At 44.4% G+C, this 22,481-nt stretch overlaps 1 protein-coding gene and 1 long non-coding RNA gene across 4 annotated transcripts in view; one reads left to right on the top strand and one right to left on the bottom strand.

The window, feature by feature from the left end:
- PIK3R3 (phosphoinositide-3-kinase regulatory subunit 3) overlaps positions 1 to 22,481 on the top strand; it is a 133,341-nt gene that overhangs the window by 23,473 nt on the left and 87,387 nt on the right. Inside the window, exons 1-2 of one of the 3 annotated variants that reach the window (XM_032160706.2) lie at positions 16,652 to 17,024; positions 17,852 to 17,961. The exons of 1 other annotated variant lie outside the window; for it this stretch is intronic. In XM_032160706.2, the coding sequence (XP_032016597.1) occupies positions 17,856 to 17,961 (106 nt within the window). In that variant the 5' untranslated portion in view covers positions 16,652 to 17,024; positions 17,852 to 17,855. Of the gene's footprint in view, positions 1 to 16,651; positions 17,025 to 17,851; positions 17,962 to 18,853; positions 19,171 to 22,481 lie in introns of those variants that run through there. One more of the 3 variants, XM_032160708.2, reaches the window with a different exon arrangement.
- On the bottom strand, positions 10,758 to 16,777 carry LOC131384116 (uncharacterized). The gene is made up of 3 exons (XR_009214660.1): positions 16,539 to 16,777; positions 15,160 to 15,283; positions 10,758 to 10,957 (listed from the first exon to the last, which is right to left on the bottom strand). It is a non-coding gene; the product is annotated as an uncharacterized LOC131384116 (long non-coding RNA).

The raw sequence follows: 22,481 nt of genomic DNA, 5'->3' as shown, positions 1-22,481 counted from the left end.
TATGGTTATTTCTTGATTATATGCTAAATAAGGAGTGGATTATTCTTGAGTTTACAGGGATTTCCTGGAACTCTTCCTTTTAGAACATACAGGGTAACTTCTCGGCCGGGTGCAGTGGCTTACGCCTGTAATCCCAGCATTTTGGGAGGCTGAGGCAGGTGGATCCCTTGAGGTCAGGAGTTTGAGATCAGCCTGGCCAACTTGGTGAAACCCCGCCTCTGCTAAAAGTACAAAAAATAGCTGGGCGTGGTGGTGCACGCCTGTAGTCCCAGTTACTTGGGAGGCTGAGGCAAGAGAATCGCTTGAACCCAGCAGGCTGCAGTGGGCCGAGATCGCGCCACTGCACTCCAGCCTGGGTGACAAAGCAAGCCTTGGTCTCAAACAGAAACAAAAACAAAAACAAAAACAAAAACCACACACACACAAAGAACATATAGAGTAACTTCTGGATGTTGCCATGGTATTTATAAACTGTTATGGCACTGCTGGGAGTGTCTTTTTTTTTTTTTTTCGAGACGGAGTCTTGCTCTGTCACCCAGGCTGGAGTGCAGTGGCACAATCTCGGCTCACTGCAACCTCTACCTCCTGGGTTCAAGCAATTCCCCCGCCTCAACCTCCCAAGTAGTTGAGATTACAGGCACCTGCCATCATGCCCGGCTAATTTTTGTATTTTTGTAAAGACAGGGTTTCACTATGTTGCCCAGGCTGGTCTTGAACTCCTGACCTCAGGTGATCCACCTGCCTCAGCCTCCCAAAGTGCTGGGATTACAGTGAGCCACTTGCGCCCAGACGGGAGTATCTTTTAGCATGCTAATACATTATAATTAGCATATAATGAGCAGTGAGAGACCAGAGGCCATTTTCGTAGCCATCTTGGTTTTGATGGGTTTTGGCCAGCTTCTTTACTGCATCCTGTTTTATCAGTGGAGTCTTTGTGACCTGTGTCTTGTGCTGCCCTCCTGTCTCATCCTATGACTAAGAATCCCCTCCTGGGGATGCAGCCCAGCAGGTCTCAGCCTAATTTCACCCAGCCCCTATTTAAGATGGAGTTGCTCTGGTTTCAACGCCTAAAGGTTGATGGAGAAAGTCATTTATCATTTGAATTTATCTGGAGGCAATTTTTTTTTCATTTATATATTCATTTTCTATTCATGTCTCTCTCTCTCTCTCTCCAAAATCTTGGAGGAGCACGAACAATGGCTCTTCAAGAGTAGTAAATATATTTTGTTCTGCTCAGATTTTCTTTGAGAAGTGCCCTTCTGCAATTCTCAGTCCCTGTAGCTCGAGTGCAACTGATCCCTGCACTCTGCTTCCAAGGTTGGCTACATGACCTAGGCATGGCCAATTAAAACATTCCACCTAACTGGACTCTGATTGGTTCAGGAGTAAGCATGTGATCCGAGCTAGGCTGATGAGATTCAACTCCAGAACTTCGCAGTTATATGGAGAAACTTGCACTCTGCTGGAAAGAGTTGCTAGTTGGATGCAATGTAACGCTGGAACTGCCTGACAGGATCCTTGTGACCTCTCGGGGAAACAACAGAGGGAAGGAGAACTGGGAATGAGTCTGGTTCTTGCTAACATTGTTTGAGCACCTCCACTCAGCTGTTCCTGAAGTAAGACTACCCCTTTATTTGTCTTAAGCTAGTTTTCTGTCACTTGCAACTGAAAAGTCATGCTAATACAACAGTGATACTGGACCATATGGAAGACTCGAGCCTGAAGTTGTCCCTTTACAGCTTCAGTAAATTTGCTTGATCTCAGTGACAGGTGTAATATCACCAAGTGGGTAAGCACAGGCCATGAGAAGATCTCCATTATTAACACTGGTCCCTCTCCATCATTGAAAATTAGAAGCATTCATAATGTTTACGAAAAACTCTTCCAAGATTGCAAAATTCTTTAGTGTTTTAACTTGGCATTATCAGTGCAGATCCAGGGCACCAATTTAGAAGTCAGCTTAAAATCTAGAAGGAAGTCAATTTTCTTACTCCCTTGAACCCTTTTGAGAGTTCAATGCCTTGGTAGTTTTAGTGAGCTACTTGGTTGAAGCTTGTCCTAGCAATTGCTGACCCACATGGATGTTTGGAGGGCATCATGTTAGAAAAGTGTAGAAAAGTGCAGAAGAGCCAAAATCTGTTGTTTTCATTAGCACAAATCTGTCTGATAGTGAGGTGCAACACTATTTAAAAAAACAGAGTTCTGGCTGGGCACGGTGGCTCACGCCTGTAATCTCAGTACTTTGGGAGGCCAAGGTGGGCAGATCACAAGGTCAGGAGATGGAGACCATCCTGGCTAACACAGTGAAACTCCCTCTCTACTAAAAATACAAAAAAAGTTAGCCAGGCGTGGTGGTGAGCACCTGTAGTCCCAGCTACTCAGGAGGCTGAGGCAGGAGAATGGCGTGCGCTTGGGAGGCAGAGCTTGTAGTGAGCCGAGATCGCGCCACTGCCCTCCAGCCTGGTGACAGAGTGAGACTCCGTCTCAAAACAACAACAACAACAAAAACAGACTTCCTGGCTGGGCATGGTGGCTCACGCCTGTAATTTGGGAAGCTGAGGCAGGCGGATCACTTGAGGTCAGGAGTTCAAGACCAGTTTGGCCAACATGGTGAAACCCTGTCTCTACTAAAAATACAAAAATTAGCTGGGCCTTATGGCAGGCACCTGTAGTCCCAGGCTGAGGCAGCAGAATCACTTGAACCTTGGAGCAGGGGGTTGCAGTGAGCCGAGATCATGTCAATGCACTCCAAAGTCTGGGCGACAGAGCGAGATTCCATCTCAAAAAAATAAATAAAACAAAATAAAATAAAATAAAAAACAGAGTTCCTGCTTCAAAAGTAGGAAATCACAGGTAAGTTCTGAGAAAGCAGGAGTATCAGGTGCTAGATTACCCTCCCTCCAGCCCCTGCCCATTTGTTTCCCAGTGCTATGCTGGCTGCTTCTAGTAGAGGCCACTATAGGTCTGTGAGGGTACAGATGTTTTCTCTTCACTCAGGCCACTGAGAGTGAGGCTCTGAGGCAGGTCTAGCAGGAAGCTCCTGTCTTGAATACCATGCTCATGGTGGCATTTGACTGTGTGGTCCATGGCAGATCATTAGTACCCCAACCATGAGTATAGAATTGGAGAGAGGAGAGATGGGCAGGACCAAAGCCGTGTGTGTGTGTGTGTGTGTGTGTGTGTGTGAGAGAAGAGTTGGAGGGGAGGGGGGCTGTCCCTAAAATACTCAAGGCTTCCCAAGGGAGAGAACTGGAACCTCCTCCGAAGGAGATAGCTTCAAGACCTGATCGATGAGGTTGTAGAGAACATTTGACATTTTTGGCTGCCTAGCATCTGAACACCTTTCCCATTTTGGAGGACTTCCAAATCAGATGGGAGGCAGGGCCCATAAACTCTGATATGATATTGAGTATGTTGCCAGAAGATGCAAGAATAAAGTAAAGTATGATTTTTAGAGTTTGTGGCTACCTATTAAGTTCAAAATCTCTAATTAGAGGTATAATGTATAGACTGAAAGTGGTTGAGGAAAGTCACAGTGATTGACCAAAATAATTTACCACTGATAGCACAGCCCATGAAAAAAGCTGCATCCCTGCTTTTGTCGCATTTGGTCAGCATTAGAGTTCACGAGGAAGCCCTCTCCTGGGTACTACTCTAGGATCTTTGGGGAGCAGAGAGAAAACTGGACAGCAGTTCGGAGGGTAAAGGGAACTTAGGATTCTTGCACTGCAAGTAACAGAATGTAGTTGGAGTCTCCTTAAATAAATAACACATTTATATAAGCAGCCCCATTAGACATGAAAAAGAGGGACTCCTGCCCTGGGCCCCATGTCTAGAGGGCCCTGCTTTGGCTCTTCTCAGAGCCTACCTCTCTTCATAGGATGAGAAATCCATACGGCCAAGGGTGCTTTTCCACCCAGATAAGTATTCCGCTTATCTCACCTCCCTCTTCTCAACTATGCTTAGTATCCTGAGTTCTGGAATTCTCTGCCCAAATGGACTTTAGCCTGTTTCTAGGAACTGCATGGGCCTTTTCCCTGGATCTGTTCTCCTAAGGACAGCATTGTCAGTACCAGCACCTTTAGACCCAAGAGGTGGTCAAGGGACAGCTATCTGTAAAGAGATTGCTATGGTTTGTATGTGGTTTATTCCCATCAAAACTCATGTTGAAAATTGATCCCCAGCGTGGCAGTGTTGGGAGGTAGGGACTAGTGGGAGGTGTTTGGGTCATGGAGGAGGATGGGTCACAAATATGTTAATACCTTCCTGTAGGGGTGAGTGAGGTCTTGAACTCATGGGAATAGATGAGTTAAAAGAGCCTTGTTTCCTTGGTTGCCTTCTCTTGTGTCCTCTCTCACCATGTGATCGCTGCACATGCCAGCTCCCCTTCCACTCTGCACCATGAATGGAAGCAGCATGAGGCTCTCACCAGATGTGGCTGCCCAATTTTGGACTTTTCCAGCCAATAGAATCATGAGTCAAAATAAATATCTTTTTTTAAAAAAAATTATCCAGCTTCAGGTATTCTGTTATAGCAACACAAAATGGACTAAGACAGGGATGGATGGAAGGAGCTTGGACATGTATACAAAGACTCCTTTGACAGTCTCACAGTGCAGCATAGAGCCAAGGGTAGGAAGAAAAAGGGGTCAGTTCTCTCCCTCCCATCTCCCCCATGTTTTGTCAGAACTCTAAGGATCTGTGAATTCTAAATTTTAACCCAGTCGTCTTCTTTTTTTTTGAGATGGAGTTTCATTCTTGTTGCCCAGGCTGGAGTGCAATGGCATGATCTCAGCTCACTGCAACCTCCGCCTTCTGGGTTCAAGCGATTCTCTTGCCTCAGCCTCCCGAGTAGCTAGTATTACAGGCATGTGCCATCACACCCAGCTAATTTTGTATTTTTAGTAGAGATGGGGTTTCTCCGTGTTGGTCAGGCTGGTCTCAAACTCCCAACCTCGGTGATCTACCCGCCTCGTCCTCCCAAAGTACTGGGATTACAGGCGTGAGCCACCGTGCCCAGCCTCAACCCAGTCTTCTAAGTTTGCATGAAGATATATTTGGCAAGATAGGAGAATTGAGTTTTTGTTTGTTTGTTTGTTTGTTTTGAGACGGAGTCTCTGTCTGTCACCAGGCTGGAGTGCAGTGGCATGATCTTGGCTCATTGCAACCTCCACCTCCCGGGTTCAAGTGATTCTCCTGCCTCAGCCTCCCAAGTAGCTGGGACTACAGGTGCGTGCCACCATGCCCAGCTAATTTTTGTATTCTTAGTAGAGACAGGGTTTCACCACGATGGCCAGGATGGTCTCAATCTCTTGACCTCGTGATTCGCCTGCCTCGGCCTCCCAAAATACTGGGATTGCAGCCGTGAGCCACCACACTTGGCCGAGGATTGAGTATTTTTTATTTAATGGTTGGCCTGATTTGTAACTTTCAAGTATTTTGACATATGGTATATGGCTCTCCATTTATGTTCTTGTCCTGGGCCCTGCAAATGTTAGGTATAGGCCTGACCTCAGTATAGGAACCAAGCTGGGCCTTAAGAAGCTCTATACTCAGGAAATTGATTACTGCTCGTATTCTTTCCATCCCTCACCCCTGCTCCTTTCAGAGCATTTCTTTCATTCTTCCTTGGCTTTCTGAAGACTGGCTTCCTTTGCAACTCAGCCTTCAGGGTGAACATGGCCGTAATACCTCCAGAGATTGATTCCGTGTTATAGGTCCAAACCCCTGAAGAGCCTAGATCTTGTTTTGGGTACTATTTCCAAATATTTGTGAAAGAAACTGTAATCAATTCAGCCTAGGCCCTATCAACTATGGCCAGGGACACAGTCATGTACAAATTGAGAAGGGGGACATCATGGTGAACTGGCCAGAGGTACTAAAAAGTATCCAATACAATCATAGATACCAGAGACTGGGAAAGGGGGTGTGGGTGGGAGAGGGGATGAAGGGAGGTTGGTTAACAGTGAGATAGAAAGTATAAGTTCTAATGTTCCAACAGCAGAGTAGAGATGCAAGTATTATGTATTTCAAAGTAGCTAGAAGAGAAGACTTTAAATGTTCCCAACACATAAAAATGATAAATACTCAAGGTGATCAGGCACAGCAGCTCATATCCATAATCCCAGAACTTTGGGAGGCCAAAGCGGGAGGATTGCTTGAGTCCAGGAATTTGATACTGGACTGGGCAACATAGTGAGACCCTGTCTCTACAAAATATTTTTTTTCTTAGTTAGCTGGGCATGGTAGCATGTGCCTATAGTCCCAGCTACTGGCATTGAAGAGCGGGGATGGTGGTGGGGAGGGCAGAGGTGGGGGGATCACTTGAGCTTATGAAGTCGAGGTTGAGACTGCAGTGAGCTGTGATTACACCACTGCACTCCAGCCTGGGCGACACAGTGAGACCCTGTCTCAAAAAACACAAAACAAAACAAGAAAACACTCAAACGTGATGGATACACCAAATACCCTGACTTGATCATCTCACATTGTATATATGTAAAAAAAATCACATGTACCCCATAAATATGTAAAGTATTGTGTATCAATTAAAAAAATAAACACAAAAAAGGTATCTACTACTATGGAGCAATTGACTGACCAGTCTGGGTCATTGATCCACTCACACCCTTAGGCCTTAACCCATTAGCAGTGCTCTTGGAGCTAGCTGATCTACCCAGTGAGGTCCTAGAAATGAATGAATCACACACAGAAGCAAAGGAGAAAAATACTACCAATGAAGGGAGAGATTCTCCACAAGAAAGGCTGTAATTTCATCATTGAGTGGCCCATTCTTCAGGGTGGGGACATGCTGGTTACCTAATCACTCATCAAGTGTGGCCTTGTCTACCTCCTAAGCATCTCTCACATCTACACAAATCTACACAGGACTCTTGATCATTTGCCCACATTGTTGCAACAATGTTTTCCAAGTCTTCAAAGTTTGCCCCTTCAATCCATTTCGCAATCTGATGATTCTCAAATGCAAATCTCATCACAACACTCCTCTGCTTAAAACTCCTAAACTCCCCCCATTGCTTGAGCATAAAGTACAAAGTCCTATCCTGACTTACAAGACTCTTCATGCTTACCCTGTAGCTTCATCCTCACCACCCTTTACCTCCTTCAACATTAGGCCAGCCTGCAATTACTTTCTTTTTCTTTTTTTTTTTTTTTTATTTTGAGACGGAGTCTCGCTGTGTCGCCCAGACTGGAGTGCAGTGGCGCAATCTCAGCTCACTGCAAGCTCCGCCTCCCGGGTTCACACCATTCTCCTGCCTCAGCCTCCCGAGTAGCTGGGACTACAGGCGCCCGCCACCACGCCCGGCTAATTTTTTGTGTTTTTAGTAGAGACGGGGTTGCACCATGTTAGCCAGGATGGTCTCGATCTCCTGACCTCGTGATCCACCCACCTCAGCCTCCGAAAGTGCTGGGATTACAGGCGTGAGCCACCGTGCCTGGCCTCTGTAATTAATTTCAATGTCCTCAAAGAGCAATGTGCTCTCCTCTGGGGCTTTGTACATGTTTTCTTCCTGTCTGGCCTATATTTTCATCTGGCCCTGTCACCTAACTAGAAAAGGAACTAGCTCAGATATGATGATTTTGAAACATTTGTGTGGCATCCAGTAGGCATTTGGATAGACAGGAGAGGGGGTAGGACTGGTTTCAGGAGGCTGAAGAGGGTGCCATCCAGAGGTCAAATCTAGTGATTAGCTTTCAACTCCAGGAAAGACATGCTTCTTCAGAAACGAAGGCAAGGAAGCAAGAATGGGTACAGGTTTATAGGCTTTTGAAGGGATGAATGAAAGGAAGGGAGTATTATGCCTGTTGATTTCTGTCAAGTAAAAGGAGAGGTCACATTTACTGATCTGACTGTGGAAGGTAGTCACTTGAGATGAGTAGTGAAGGTTTGGAATATCAGAATAGGCAGATACAGAACGAGCCAAAGGAATCCTAGTTATGACCAGAGACCTGGTTTTTCTTTACCTAAGCCCAACTGCTTGGGCATAAGAGCAGAAGTAGACTGTTGTTTTGGTCTGGGATTTGGCTTTGGCTGGCTCTTTTGGAAAGACAGGAGACAGACAGTTGATGACACTGGGAGAAAATGGTTAAAAAGATTCACGTTGGGATTAGGTTTCTGGTTTCTAGGACTAGAGCTAGTCCATGACAAAGTTTTATAGGTTTGAGCACTATATTTAATGTGACTTACAGTCATTTATTGGGAAAGATGATCCTTTATTCTAAAATTATATCATCTCTATATCTTGACTTTAAAATGTGTTTGAAGGCCGGGCGCAATGGCTCACGCCTGTAATCCCAGCACTTTGGGGTGGATCATCTGAGGTCAGGAGTTCAAGACCAGCCTGGCCAAGATGGTGACACCCCATCTCTACTAAAAATATAAAAATTAGCTGGGCGTGGTGGTGGGCGCCTGTAATCCCAGCTACTCGGGAGGCTGAGGCAATGAATTGCTTGAACCTGGGAGGCAGAAGGTTGCGGTGAGCCAAGATCATGCCACTGTACTCCAGCCTGGGTGACAGAGTGAGACTCTGTCTCAAAAATAAATAAATAAAGTAAAATAAAATAAAATATGCTTGAAAAAAATTAAATTATGGTGGTTGTATCATTTCCTAGGGCTGCCATAATGAATCACCACAAACTGGGTAGCTTAAAACACCTTAGCTAGGTGCAGTGGCTCACGCCTGTAATCCCAGCACCTTGGGAGGCCAAGGTGGGACGACCTCTTGAGCACAGGAGTTCAAGACCAGCCTGGGAAACAGTGAGACCTCGTCTCTACAAAAAAGAAAAAAAAATTAGCCAGGTGCGGTGGTGCACACCTGTGGTCCCAGTTACTCAGGAGGCTGAGGTGGGAGGACTGCTTGAGCCTGGGAGTTCAAGGCTCCAGTAAGCCGTGAACATGCCACTGCATTCCAGCCTGAGTGACAAAGCAAGACTCTGTCTCAAAAACAAAAAACAAACAAACAAAAAAAACCCCACAAGTTTATTCTGTCACAATTTTGGAGGCCAGAAGTCCAAAACAAGGTGTTGGCAGGGTTGGTTTCTTCTGAGGCTCTGAAAGAGAATCCACTCCATGTTTCTCTCTTAGCTTCTGGTGGTTGCAAGCAATTCTTAGTGTTCCTTGCCTTATAGATCTATCACTTCAATCTCTTATTACTGTCTTCACATTGCCTTCTCATCTATGTCTATGTCTCCAATCTCCCTCTGTTTTTCTTATAAGGACACACTGATCATTAGATCTAGGATCCACCTTAAATCCAGGATGATCTTATCTCAAGATCTTTAATTTAATTATATCTGCAAAGACCCTCTTCCAAATAAGGTCACATTCAGAGGTTCCAGGGCTTAGGAGTTGGACATATCTTTTTTGGGTATCACTATTCAGCTCATTAAAATAGTATTAGTGATAATTTTTCCTCAATGTCTGTGCTTGGCCAGGAAAAAAAAAATAATGGTGGGGGTTGGGGTAGGTCAAAGAGAGTCGTCTATTAAAGATTTCAGAGAGGGGGCAGGGTGTGGTGGCTCATGCCTGTAATCCCAGCACATGGGAGGCTGAGGCAGGAGGATAGCTTGAGGCCAGGAGTTTCAGGCCAGCCTGGACAACACAGGGAGACCCTGTCTCTACAAAAAATAAAAATAAAAAACTAGCCAGGCATGGTGGTGTACACCTGTGGTCCCAGCTACTCGGGAGGCGGAAGCAGGAGGATTGCTTGAGCCCAGGAGGTCAAGGCTGCAGTGGACCATGATCACACCAGTGTATTCCAGCTTGGGTGACAGAGCGAGACACCGTTCCTCTTGCCCCTCAAAAAAATTTCAGATGGGGAGCAGTTCATAGGTATGACAGATTTGTCTGGTTCTTGTTTGCAGGGTCCTGGGAAACTCAGCAGAAGCACCAACCACATGCCCCTATGTCAGGGTAGGATACTGAGCTAGATTCCTCCATTGTCTTGGAAAAGAAGATAAGATCCAAGTGGTATGTGTGAGTTGTATTTAAGGAACAGAGTCAGAAGTCAATGTTGCAAGAACAGAATCAGTGAGGAGTGTGAGGTTAATACTCAGCAGTCGAGGATGCCAGGAAAAAGCTGAGAAAGAGTGTAAGGTTGTTGAAGAGGAAAGACAAGGAGGATGGGTACTCTCTTGTCCTGATCTTATGGTCTTAGGGAGAGTTAGTCAGTTTAGAAGCACATGGGTAAGGCCGGGCACGGTGGCACATGCCTGTAATCCCAGCACTTTGGTAGGCCAAGGTGGGTGGATCCCCTGAGGTCAGGAGTTCAAGACTAGCCTGGCCAACATGGTGAAACCCCATCTCTACTAAAAATAGAAAAAATTAGCCAGGCGTGATGGTGGGCACCTGTAATCCCAGCTTCTCAGGAGGCTGAGGCAGAAGAATTGCTTGAACCGGGGAGGCAGAGGTTCCAGTGAGCCTAGATCATGCCATTGTACTCCAGCCTGGACAGCAAGAGTGAAACTCTGTCTCAAAAAGAAAAAAAAAAAAAAAAAAGAAGCACATGGGTCAGCAAAACTGTTCTCATAAGTGTCCCTGAGTAGATGGTGGGTTCATAAAGGACAGAAATAGTGTCTTATGGAGTACTCAGCAAAAGATCTGACCTACGGGAGGGACTCAGTTGAATTAAACTGAAAGAGCTTGTCATTTTGAGCTGTTCTTCCTGTTTACAATTAACATTTAATTAATCTACTTTAGGCACAATTATCTTATTGCATATTTGGTATATGTGACGGCCAATTATATTTTTTGTTTATTTGAAAATATATTGCTTTTGAACGTATACTCCCACGACATAATTTAGAATTTCACACACTGACATCAACAGGGAAGGAATAGGGTCCCGAATGAAGTTTAGAGAATAGTAGTAATCTTCATGGAATGTCTCCTTTCCAAGAAGCGTAAGATGAGCAGAGTAGAAGGCAGCCTCTACCCCTGGAAGAAAATCACTGTAAGTGTATCATTTTCAATCAAATGCTCAAAGCTGAGGACACAATCATGTTCATGCCTTTTACATTCCATGCTTGCACTTTCTTACCCAAGTGGTGATCTTTAAACCCTAGAAGTCACACCATTTTCCCAGATTTCAAGAATGATGCCCCTGCAGAAGTGTTTGGGAGGCTGCAGGACTTTGTTTTTGGGACAAGGTCTCACTCTGTGCCCAGGCTGGGAGCAGTGGAGCCATCTTGGCTCACTGCAGCCTTGACCTTCCGGGCTAAAGCGATCCTCTGGCCTCAGCCTCCCAAGTAGCTGGGACTACAGGCACACACCACCACACCTAGCTGATTTTTTAAATTTTGTAGAGACGGGGATCTCCATATGCTGCTCAGGCTGGTCTTGAACTCCTGAGCTCAAGTGATCCTCCTGCCTCAGCCCCCCAAAGTGTTAGGATTATGGGCGTGAGCCATCATGCCTGGTCTTTTTATCCTTTTAAACCAAAATTGTCCAATACGGGAACTGGACTGATACTGCCCTCTAACAATGAAACGTATAAAATGGTTTTTAGATTTGAGACCTGTGGAATTACAGGGCAATTATTGGACATTCCAGAAAGAAGGCATAAACTACAAGTTGCTCAAACTATTGAAATAATGACCACAGGAAGTGAGCATGCTTTAAAGCCCTATGTGGTGTTATATTTCAGAAAAAAGCTGAGCTGGAAAATGAAACCAGTTTCTCTTCTAGCTGCTGAATTTTCCTGAATTTCCTACAAACTGCTTGGAATTTTGCAAACAATTCACAGCTGATAAAATAAAAGGGCAGCGGAACTCAGTGTCTGTGGTGAAGACCCTAGGGGCAGCCAGCGGGAGGGAAAGGTCATTGTCTGCCCCTCTTGGTTCCTGTAGCCAAAGAACTATAGAAGTTTTTGGTTTTCTTTTTGTGCTTTTAAATAAACAAAGTCAGCTGAAGACCTACAGAAAGGATTACTAGGATAATTTGAACTTAGACTCCCCAGAGCCTTCTTGGAGAGTTTACTTGCACTTTTGCTTATTCGCTCGAAGAATATTCACTGGCTACCCACTGTGTGCCAGGCCTTGGGCTGGGCATTGATGGTTAAAGGACCATGAGGAACCACTGTTGTCCAACATGAGGAACTCTAAAGAGTGATAGGAGAGAGACCTGGAAGCAAACACTTTGAACATGGTGTGCCAAGGGCCGTGCAGAGGCCAGCACAGGGGTCTGTGTGAGCACAATGTGTAAGATCAGATGCAGAGAAGAAGGAGTTTGCCACTTTTTAGTGGAATCAGCTGTCGACGAAACTTTTTCAGGCTTAGAGTTAATCAGGCGAATTGCGAAAACTGAGAAGTAAAGGACCACACATTTAAAGCAGGTGCATGCAAGTTTGGGGCAGCCAAATGTCACCTCTTCCAGGAAGCTTCTACTCACCTGCACATGGTTAGAGATCATCACTGTTTTTGGGGCTCCCCCAACACACTTTGTCAAATTCTTGATTATAGCGCTTATCGTGTCTTTAATTATTTATTCCTTTGTTGGTCCCTCCTCTGTGAATTCTGGACTCAATGTTAGGGACTCAGTCTTATTCACTTTTGTATCCTCAGTGTTTGGAAGCACAACAAACATTTGCTAAGTGAATGAATGGGAGAGGAAGGCTGTGTGGTGCAGTGGGAAAGGCAATGAACTGGTAGTTAGGACATGGGGCTCTAATCCTGACTCTGCTACTAGTGGCTGCATGACTTCGAACAAATCCCCTCATTGCTCTGGGTCTCAATTTCCTCATCTGTAAAATGAGAATAAAAATACAGCCTTCCACCCCAGGGTTATGGAGATTAAATGAGGTAACAGAGCTTCACCAGCTGCCTGCCCTGTTTGTGCCCTGTCCTCCTGAAACAGCCTGGACTATTGTTCCTGCCATTTGGATCTAATTTGTGCTCTCTCCCCTGGTGAGAGCTGAGCTGAAATCTGTTGCCTTGTTGGAGGGGAAGTTTGCAGCAATGGCATACATATCATCCAGTTGGCCCCTGTGTTACTACAAGGGCAGACATCAAAAGTGAGGAGGATGTCAAGCTAGAGAGATTTGCTTCTTTTGTGACCCCTAAACCTAAATGAGGATCCAAAGTGGGAAAAGTGAGGCAGAGCAGATCTACATCACATGCTGAGGTGTGTAAGTGAGGCCTCAAACATTGTCCCCTAAGCCCTGGAATTCAGCAGCATCTAGGGGAATGCCACTTTAATGAAGTCTACTCATTCATATAATGTCATAATTTCTCAGTGCCTTGGGTTAAATGATTAACTCTATCATGGGTATTCAAATGCTAAGAAAGATGAGGAGAGGTAAAAAATTGCAAATGCCAAATACAAGGAATACCATTTGGAAAACACGGAAAATCACGATTTTAGACACTGCTGTCTCAAGAGATGACTACCAATTTCCAGGTGAGATGTCTTTCCAGAAGATCCACTAACATGGTTCTTTGTACATTGTGAAGGCAAACTTTTCCATCAAAACTTGATATATCTTCTACTTACAAGTCAAGTGTCTGGGGAGGTCCTAAAAATCTGCAACTGATAATTTGTAGTGCTTTCTGGGAGTCATATTTGCTAAGTGAGTTTATTTAATTGCATGGACTGGGCCTTATCACAAGACAAGTGGTCAGGGGAAGATGGTGAGAGAAGAAAAAGAAGGTATTGAGGCCGGTAGAATCCCTACCCAAAGTCTAAAGTCAGTCCTGGTGCTAATGTTAGTGACAAAAAAAAAAAAGGTACGTTTCCATTTTGCAAGGCTTTTTTTTTTTTTTTTTTTGAGACTGAGTCTCGCCCTGTCACCCAGGCTGGAGTGCAATGGCGCGACGTCGGCTCACTGCAACCTCTGCCTCCTGCATTCAAATGATTCTCCTGCCTCAGCCTCCCAAGTAACTGGGATTACAAGCGCCTGCCAACATGCCCAGCTAATTTTTGTATTTTTAGTAAAGACGGAGTTTCACCATGTGGGCCAGGCTGGTCTTAAACTCCTGACCTTGTGATCTGCCCACCTCAGCCTCCCAAAGTGCTGGGATTACAGGCATGAGCCACCATGCCCGGCCCCATTTTGCAAGGCTTTTAAAAAAATATTGTGCGCTCAGATGGCACCTTTAATCATGAAGAACTTCTGGCTGAGTTCCAGACTGATTCTGCTGGCACAGAGAACTCTGAGATCATACCCTATATTCAGAGCACAGAAGAAATATTTCATCCATCTCTGAAATAAAGAGGAAGAAATGAAGCGTATTTGAACAGTTACAGAACAAAACCATACCAGGGTGAAAAGTGAAGGGCATCCTAGCCATTTGGAATTACAGAAAAGTACTATTAATTCTAAATACTTAAGTGACATATTTTTTCATTCTAAGTGTTTCACTATAAACTAAGCAGCTTGCATAAATCTATTTCATAGATACATAAATCAAAGCAGATTTCGTGATTTACCTAAGACTACTTTAAATTAAAAAAAGAAAGGGAGAGGGCAAAGGAAAACAAGCAGCTCCCAAAGTAGCAGGTTGTGACCCAGGAGTTTGAGTGCTTAGAGCTGAATTTAATCTACACCCAGACCAAATATAATTCTCCAACTTGGAAGTGGTCCAGGACACCCGAGCTAACATTTTTTACCTTTGCCAAAGAGCCTGGGGCAGTTTGGTGACAAGCAATCACAACCTCACTTCTATTTCTCAACTGAAAGAAAGACCAGAATCATCTGACAGGTGCTTTCCCCCATGGTAGGGCACTGGTTTAAGCTCAAGGACTAAGAAAGTTTGCTTCCCCTTGATTCATCATTGCCTCTTGCATCACTTATTCTCTGGAGATCTATTCAAAGGTCTATTTAAGTTGGTGAGTTGGGTCATACAATTTTACGTGGAAAGACTGAATCACAGCTTTACTCCATGTGTTAGCCTTGACCACTTGATTATATATTGTGCTTGGACTTCACTTCATCCCTTAAAGCCTTAGCTGTGGGAAAAGCCTGGGTGATTGCTCTGTGTATTAGAAACTGAAACCCCACCACTAAAGGCTGAAAAGTGGTCCAGGCAAAAGGTGCTGTGGAAATCTGAAAGCCATTATCTTTTCCACACTTCCTCTCTCTTCACCCTCATTTTGTTTGGGAATGCACATGAACACCCGTGAACAAAAATAAACCAACCCACCCTTGACTGATTGTTCTGTCTTTTGAGTTATCATACTTGAGTGCTTCTGGCTCCCAGATATGCTGAAGCAGAGACTGCTGGGAAGGCAGCCACAAATTAGAGTTGATCTTCCAGTATCTTCTACCTGTAAGGAATGGTTCAGGAAATTATAATTAATGAGTCCTGCCCTAAAGTTGAAATCATATTTGGATTTCAGAAATAATAAGAAAGCATATAAGAATCCTGGTGTCTTTTCTTAGCTCAATCATGTCCATCCATACTTTCTGGCCCTTTTTAACCAGTTAGCCTATACCCAGTCCATATACATTTTGACTGTCTGCCCTCAGGAACTGTCTCAACTCAGGGCACCTTTAAGGAAGGCAGAACCACCTTAGGAGGTAGAGGGTGAAACGTGGCAACTCTTCCATAGGCGAATCAACACAGCAGACATGCTCAAGGTAGGAGGTTTTGCTAGGGTTTAAATCAGGTTGTCAACTCAAACACAATGGGCTTTGTTACTCCTGTGTAAAGAGGAAATGGAGCAGTTTTTGGCCTCCTGACTGTATTGTAGGGTATACAGGATGGCAATTCCAGGCACAATCTTCAGGAGACACAGATCTGCTTTTAGCTATTCAGTGTTCCCCAGCAAGTTAATTAGCTGTTTCTGAAATGCATGGAAATATTCAGCACTTTCATAGGGAAGCCAATCTCCCAGATTTAAGCTTTGGGGGTGGGAATGAGTATGTGAGGAAGAGGGTCTGTCAGGGAAACAGAATAGAGCCCTTTTGGTGAGAGATTCCAACGCCTGTGATTTATCTCAGAAATTACACATGCACTGTAATTCCAAGACTTTTTTTTTTTTTAATTGGTTTGAGCACTCGAGCAGGAGGGCTTGCTCTCACTATTTTAGGCGTGGGGAGTTACCTCTGGGTTCAAAAGTCCTTGGGTGGGAAGCACAGAGGAACTGCGAAATGCCTCCCTCAGAAATGCCCAGTTGCTCAAGGGGAGAAGCAGGGAGTGGGGTCAGGTAGCAGCCAGGAAGGTTGCAGGGGCCACAGGCACATCCTCTCACCGAGCGGTAAGGTTCCTGCCAGTGGGTTTTGGGGACCATTGCTTTGACAACTTGTCAAGGGTGCGGGGAGGGCTGTCCCAACAAGGTGAAGAGGTCTGTAGGAAAGCAGTCTGCCCAGAGACCTCCTAAGGACCAGAAGAGCGCGCACCCCGCCAAGTGACAGTACGCGCCCCTCTGTGTCCGCTCCCCTCCCCCGCGGCCAGTCTCCGGGCAGAGGCGTCTCACACCAGCAGGTCCTCCCTGGCTTCTCTCCTTACTCGTCCGGGCGGACCAAGCCTCAGCAGGAGCCCCGCCTGTCTCCAGGCAGTTTGAGCCCCCGAACGCTCACCCAGCCTGTCAGTAACCGCCGTTTGCGTTTTCTTCCTTTCTTTCTTTCTTTTTTTTCCTCCTCTTTTCTTTTCCCCTTCTGCCTTTGTCCCGCTTAGTAACTGGGCTCTGACCAATCGCCGCCTTACCGGCCGGCGCCGGCTGTCTCCTGATTGGCCCGCTTGGGGCGCGCAGCCGTCTCCCGCTCCTTCGCAGGAGCAAGGCAGACAAAAGACGCAGGCTCCAGGCTCCGGCAACCGGCCTCAGCCAATCACCACCCACCTTCCCTCTCTTCCCTCGCCCCGCTCCCTCCTCGCCTGGCTCGCGTGCTCCCCGCACTGACTCCTGGAGTGCGGCCAGCGCCCGGATCGTACCATTCTGATTGAGGCTGGGGGAGAGCGCGGATGGCTGATTGGGGAGCCGAAGCCTAGAGAGCGGTGGAGAGACGTGAAAGTCGAGATGGAGGGCAGCTTTTTGAACATGTTCTCCGGCACTTGACAGAATCCCGGTACATCGAGGCGGGACGGCGTAGAAGGGGCGGTGGTGATGCCTGCTGTCCTCCCTCCCGGCGCGGTTGGGTGGCGCCTCAGCGGGTGGGCAGCGTGGGGCGGGGAGGGTGTCCCCTCCGCGCCGTTAAAATGAAACTCTAGTGGCTGGAGTCGGGGCAGAGCGTGAGGGAAGTTGGTGCGGGTGGGTTACCTCTTACACCCCGGCGGGAGCGCCCAGACAAGCCGAGCTGACTGGACTTCTCTGGCCGGCCCCATTCCCGAGGCTGCGGCAGCTTCGGTTCCGAGCCCGACCGGAGAGGAGCCCGAGTCCCGGCCTCTGGGGGATTCGCATTCTGCAGACCAGTGGGACCCCGAAACTTGAACGCAATCTCCAGCCCCCTTTTTTGCCTTCCTTTGTCACTTCCCCGGGTTTCTCCCAACGTGTTCTTTTTTTTCCTCTTCATTTTCCCTCCTCCGAAGGACACAAAAGTGGCTTCCGCGGAAAGATTTGGAGGCGGTGGGAGCTTTTCTCCCCGGAGAGCGACTGTGTAGAAAGGATTTTTGGGAAGCCGCTTTTTAACACCTCTGCCCTCCGACCCCCAAGCCTCTGTGTAACCCTCTGAGGAGAAAAGCCCATAGCTTGAAAGTTCGGGGGCATTTTGTTGGGTTCTGTAGGAGAGAGGGGGAGGACCCTGTTCGGGTAGTTTGGCTGGACTAGTACTGGCCGTTGGAAACCCCGAAGTACATTTCCGTGTGGAACTTTTGCAGATATATATTTTTAGATTTTTAAATACCAGATAAAAAATATATGCCTTCTATATATCTCCTGACGACCTGCCCCTGACAGCGCGATGTACAATACGGTGTGGAGTATGGACCGCGATGACGCAGACTGGAGGGAGGTGATGATGCCCTATTCGACAGAACTGATATTTTATATTGAAATGGATCCTCCAGGTACTTGGGAGAAAAAAAAAAAAAATCTCGTGATGGGTCTGATTTGTATTTACCAAGAGCTTGGTGATGTTTTCAGGGCAGAAGTATTCCTGGGTGCGCTAGGTTCGGGATGAGGAGATTTGCAGTTACAGCTGCGGTAAAACTGCTTCTGGTTTACACGTTTAAAGTTTGCAGTTAGGACCCTGAACCTATTGTCCTGCGAAGGTGGGGGTGGGGGCTGGAAGTGGGGGTGGGAGGAGAGACCCCTTTTTAAAATTATCGCTATTTTTTACTTTGCTTTTGCATGTCGTTCAGGTTTTTCTTGTGCCCGCCACTTTATTTTTTGTTTTCTTTTTCAATTAAAGACTCTTCTACCTGCAAAGGATGTTTTATATCCCGGGGTTAAAACCAGCCTTTCACTTTGGGCGAATTCTTGAAAGCTTGTCCTTTCATACATTTGTCTAATTTGGTTCGTTGTGTTTTACCCCGGTTAACTTCTGAAACTGAGTTATGTGATTATTCATTGTAAGACTCCCTTTTTCTCTTGCAGAAATAAATGCCGGTTAGTGATTTTTTTTTTTAGGGATTGGGCGTTCGTATTCAGCCATGGTCTTAGTCTGAGGTTTTGCTTCTCAGAAGGTAGTCGCTCAGAGAGATCTACGTGCAGTATTTTATTACTCTTTAAGGATGATTTAATTTAATTTATGGGATAGGGTTTAATGTAACTTCAATTCCTAGAATAAAGAAAAAAACAAAAACAAGGGAACCTTTCTCTTTCCTGTGAATATGTGATATACACATATGTGTTCCTATACACGTAATGTAAAGTGTACATATATAGTACTATATTTTAAAGCTCTGTCTGACGCTATTACAGACATTTTGTGTATCTGGTAGGACAGGAAAAGGAAGGCAAAATGGAAAAGTTGCCTTTTTTTTCCTTTAAAGTCTACCCCATTTTATGATTATTAGCTGTCAGATTTTCTCAAACCCTGTTTGCAATTACAGATGGTGCTTTATGTAATGATTCTGAATAAGTAGAGAGCCTTTGTGACTCCTTGTTTCTGTCGAGGATGAATTCTTTATGTATTTTAAAACGTGTTATGGCTAAGCCTACAGAGTAAATGTGTGTCATTGGGGAACCTCGCTTATTATAAGATTGTATTTTTGGAAACCTTTGAAAGGCTTTGAGCCATGCAAGTGTGAAGAAGTGTAACTGTCTTATAGAAGGTATGTAGAAATTGTTTCCTGTGTCCTTGCAAACGGTGAATTATCCGTTTTTTTTTTTTCAATTAGTCCTAGTGTTAAATGGTGCTGTGCTAAAAACTAATATTGAATAAGCCTTTTTCACTCTTGATCACTTAGGGTTTTTTCTTTTCCTTCATTTCAGAGCCTTTTTTATTTGCTTTTATAATTGTGACTGCAATCCAGATGCAGCTTTTCAGTGTTTTGTAAAGTTTGTAAGATTTGCCACCCATCTATTGTGTCTTTCCCCCTTTGTTTCCCCCAATGGTAAAGCATATTAGATACATTTGTCATACATATGAATAGAAATTTAGTACATCACTGGTACTTTTATTGTAAAAAGTAAGGTTAATAATTCTAGATTCCTGTTATAAGAATTATATATTCAAACTGCCTTAGAATTATACTGCATTATATAGTACCTTGCCTTGCAGACATACAAAGGGAATTTGTTGGGTGGGAGGTGAGTAGGGAGGAGGGGAGAAAATGAAGAATGCACTTATGGTTGAAATATATTAGCCTAGTAGAAAAATACTGGCCAAGTTGAGTTGAGTTGTCCAAAAATAATTTTAAGAAAAGTTGACTATTATAACTATATGGAGACATGAGTCTTATAAGGTTGTATAGAAAATTCTGATCCAAACTTTATTTTCCATGGAAATAAACTCTTGAGTTTAAAATGTTCATCCTTGAATGAAATTGTGCATACTGAGATTCTATTGAGAATACTGAAAAATACATATGCTGTTCTTTATTACCCCTTTTGCAGCTTTAATGTAGAATATGGTTAATTACTCCTAACAGCTTTTTAAAAAGGAAGTACACTTGAGTATGCTGAAACATTGCCTATGAAGTGAATGATTTTTCATGGAAATAGTGTGAATGTCAACCTTGTTTTATGTGATAAATTAAGTTTTCAAAACATTTAAAACTGTATCATTAGTGAAGCGGTTGCAGCATGTTTTGTAGGTTTTTCCTAGCTCCCACCCCACATCGGGCTCTTATTATTTCCTTCCTGGACTGCTGTGATAGCATACTAACTGCTCTCCCATTTCTATCCTGTTCAAGCCACGGTAATGTTAAGAGTATCATCTCATGATTTATCTTACAATGACAAATCTTCCAATGGGTTTAAAAACCTCCCAATGGCTTCCCTTTGCCTACAAAATAAATAAATAAATAAATAAATAAAATCCCCCAATTGCTTACCCTCTCATATAAGTCCCTCTAATTTTTGCTTCCAACTTAATTTTCTAGTTAATTCTCCTCCTGGTGCATCATAAATTCTATAGAAGCAATTTTGTATTTGCTGTTACTTGAATGTATGCTTTTTTTCCTCTTCCTGGGATGCCTTTCACTCGCAATAGTTACATGTTGAAATCTTATATGTATGTGTTTTTAGGACCCAGGTCAGATGCCTTTGGTATCAGAATATGTTCTCTAAACCCTTTTGTTAAAAGTCATGCCTCCTTCCTTTTGCCTCCCTCTTCTAGCCCTACTTCTTCTTTTTTTTTTTTTTCTGAGGCAGAGTCTCACTCTGTTGCCCAGGCTGGAGTGCAGTGGCGCAATCTTAGCTCACTGCAATCTCCGCCTCCTGAGTTCAAGCGATTCTCCTGCCTCAGCCTCCCATGTAGCTGGGATTATAGGCATGTACCACCACACCAGCTAATTTTTGTATTTTTAGTAGAGACAGGGTTTCACCAGGCTGGTCTCGAACTCCTGACCTCCGGTGATCTGCCTGCCTTGGCCTCCCAAAGTGCTGGGATTACAGGCTTGAGACACCCTGCCCGGCCTACTCTTCTAGCACTTCTCAGATGAAATTTTTTCCATTCTGTCTAGAGAAGCTACTGTACTATTTATGTATACTTCTCCCTATGAAATTGGCTTCCCACCTGGTCATGAGCTGCCTTCTTAGCTTGTCCAGGGTCTTGCAAGTAGTAGACAATTTAGTCAATATATGTTAAATTAATAAATAAAGAACATTGTTTCCTTCTAGTCTTTAGGTGCCTTTCTACTTAAGGTCCTTGCTCAACTCATTGCTTGGCTATTGTAGTAGCCTAGGGCTAAATAACTTTTGAATTAGACATTTGTTGATTTAGGGCCCTTAACTGTAATGGTGCCAATATTTTTATATGTTTTTTCATCTTTATTTTATTTTCAAGACAGAGCCTCGCTGTGTCGCCGAGTCTAGAGTGCAGTGGTGCCGTCTCGGCTCACTGCAACCTCCGCATCCCGGGTTCAAAGGATTCTTGTCCCTCAGCCTCCCGAGTAGCTGGGACTACACAGGCACATGCTACCATACCTGGCTTATTTTTGTATTTTTAGTAGAAATGGGGTTTTGCCATGTTGGCCAGGCTGGTCCTGAACTCCTTGCCTCAAGTGATCTGCCCACCTCGGACTCCCAATGTGCTGGGATTACAGACGTGAGCCACTATGCCTAGCCTTTCATCTTAATTTTAGACTAAGCCATAAATGCAAAGTTTTATCTATTATTGCTTCTAGTGGCCTCAAAAACTATTTTTCAAAGATGTTTCCCTCTAGCCTATCTTTTCAATAACTAACATTATTATGCATCCTGAAGGTTCCTAATAACTTCATGGATTGGTGTATCTACAGTCATAGTAATGTAAAAGTTGAATCCAAATGGGAGTTTAATGTCTTAATGTTTGTGTATTTCCTGACAGCAGTAGATATACTGAACTGTTCAGATGAAACATAAAACTTTTTATTGTTGGCTAGGTGTGGTGGCTCATGCCTGTAATCCCAGTGTGCTTTGGAAGCCCAAAGCAGGAGGATTGTTTGAGGCCAGGAGGTCTAGACCAGAACAGCTTTGTAGAGATGCCATTTCTACAAAACATCAACAACAACAAAACTTTTATTGTAGAAATGTTAAGATTGTAGTACAGAGAATCGCCTATAAGCATCTTGGTTAGTTTTGCTATGACTTCGGGAATTGGGATTATTCTGTAGCAAAGTTGGATAGAGGCCTCTCAAAGAGCCTCACCTTTGGTCTTTTGAGGATTACCTATACACAACTGATCATAACTCATGCACAAAAGGTTGTAGCTAGTGGCCTGTTAGCTCAGCACTTCAGTTTTGACGTTGTTATTGTTTTCATTTTAGGAAAATGTAATAAATAACTTCCTTTATAAATTAATGGACAATTCTTTTTTAAAATTGTTGGCTTTTTTTTCTTATCAAGACAGACTTCTGAAATTATATATATATATATATATTTTTTTTTTTTTGAGTCAGGGTCTCACCTTTGTTGCTCAGGCTAGAGTACAGTGGCGTGA

Source organism: Hylobates moloch, unplaced genomic scaffold (assembly GCF_009828535.3).
Source record: "Hylobates moloch isolate HMO894 unplaced genomic scaffold, HMol_V3 SCAFFOLD_8, whole genome shotgun sequence".
Lineage (NCBI taxonomy): Eukaryota > Metazoa > Chordata > Mammalia > Primates > Hylobatidae > Hylobates > Hylobates moloch.
This window is presented reverse-complemented; position numbering and strand designations above follow the sequence as displayed.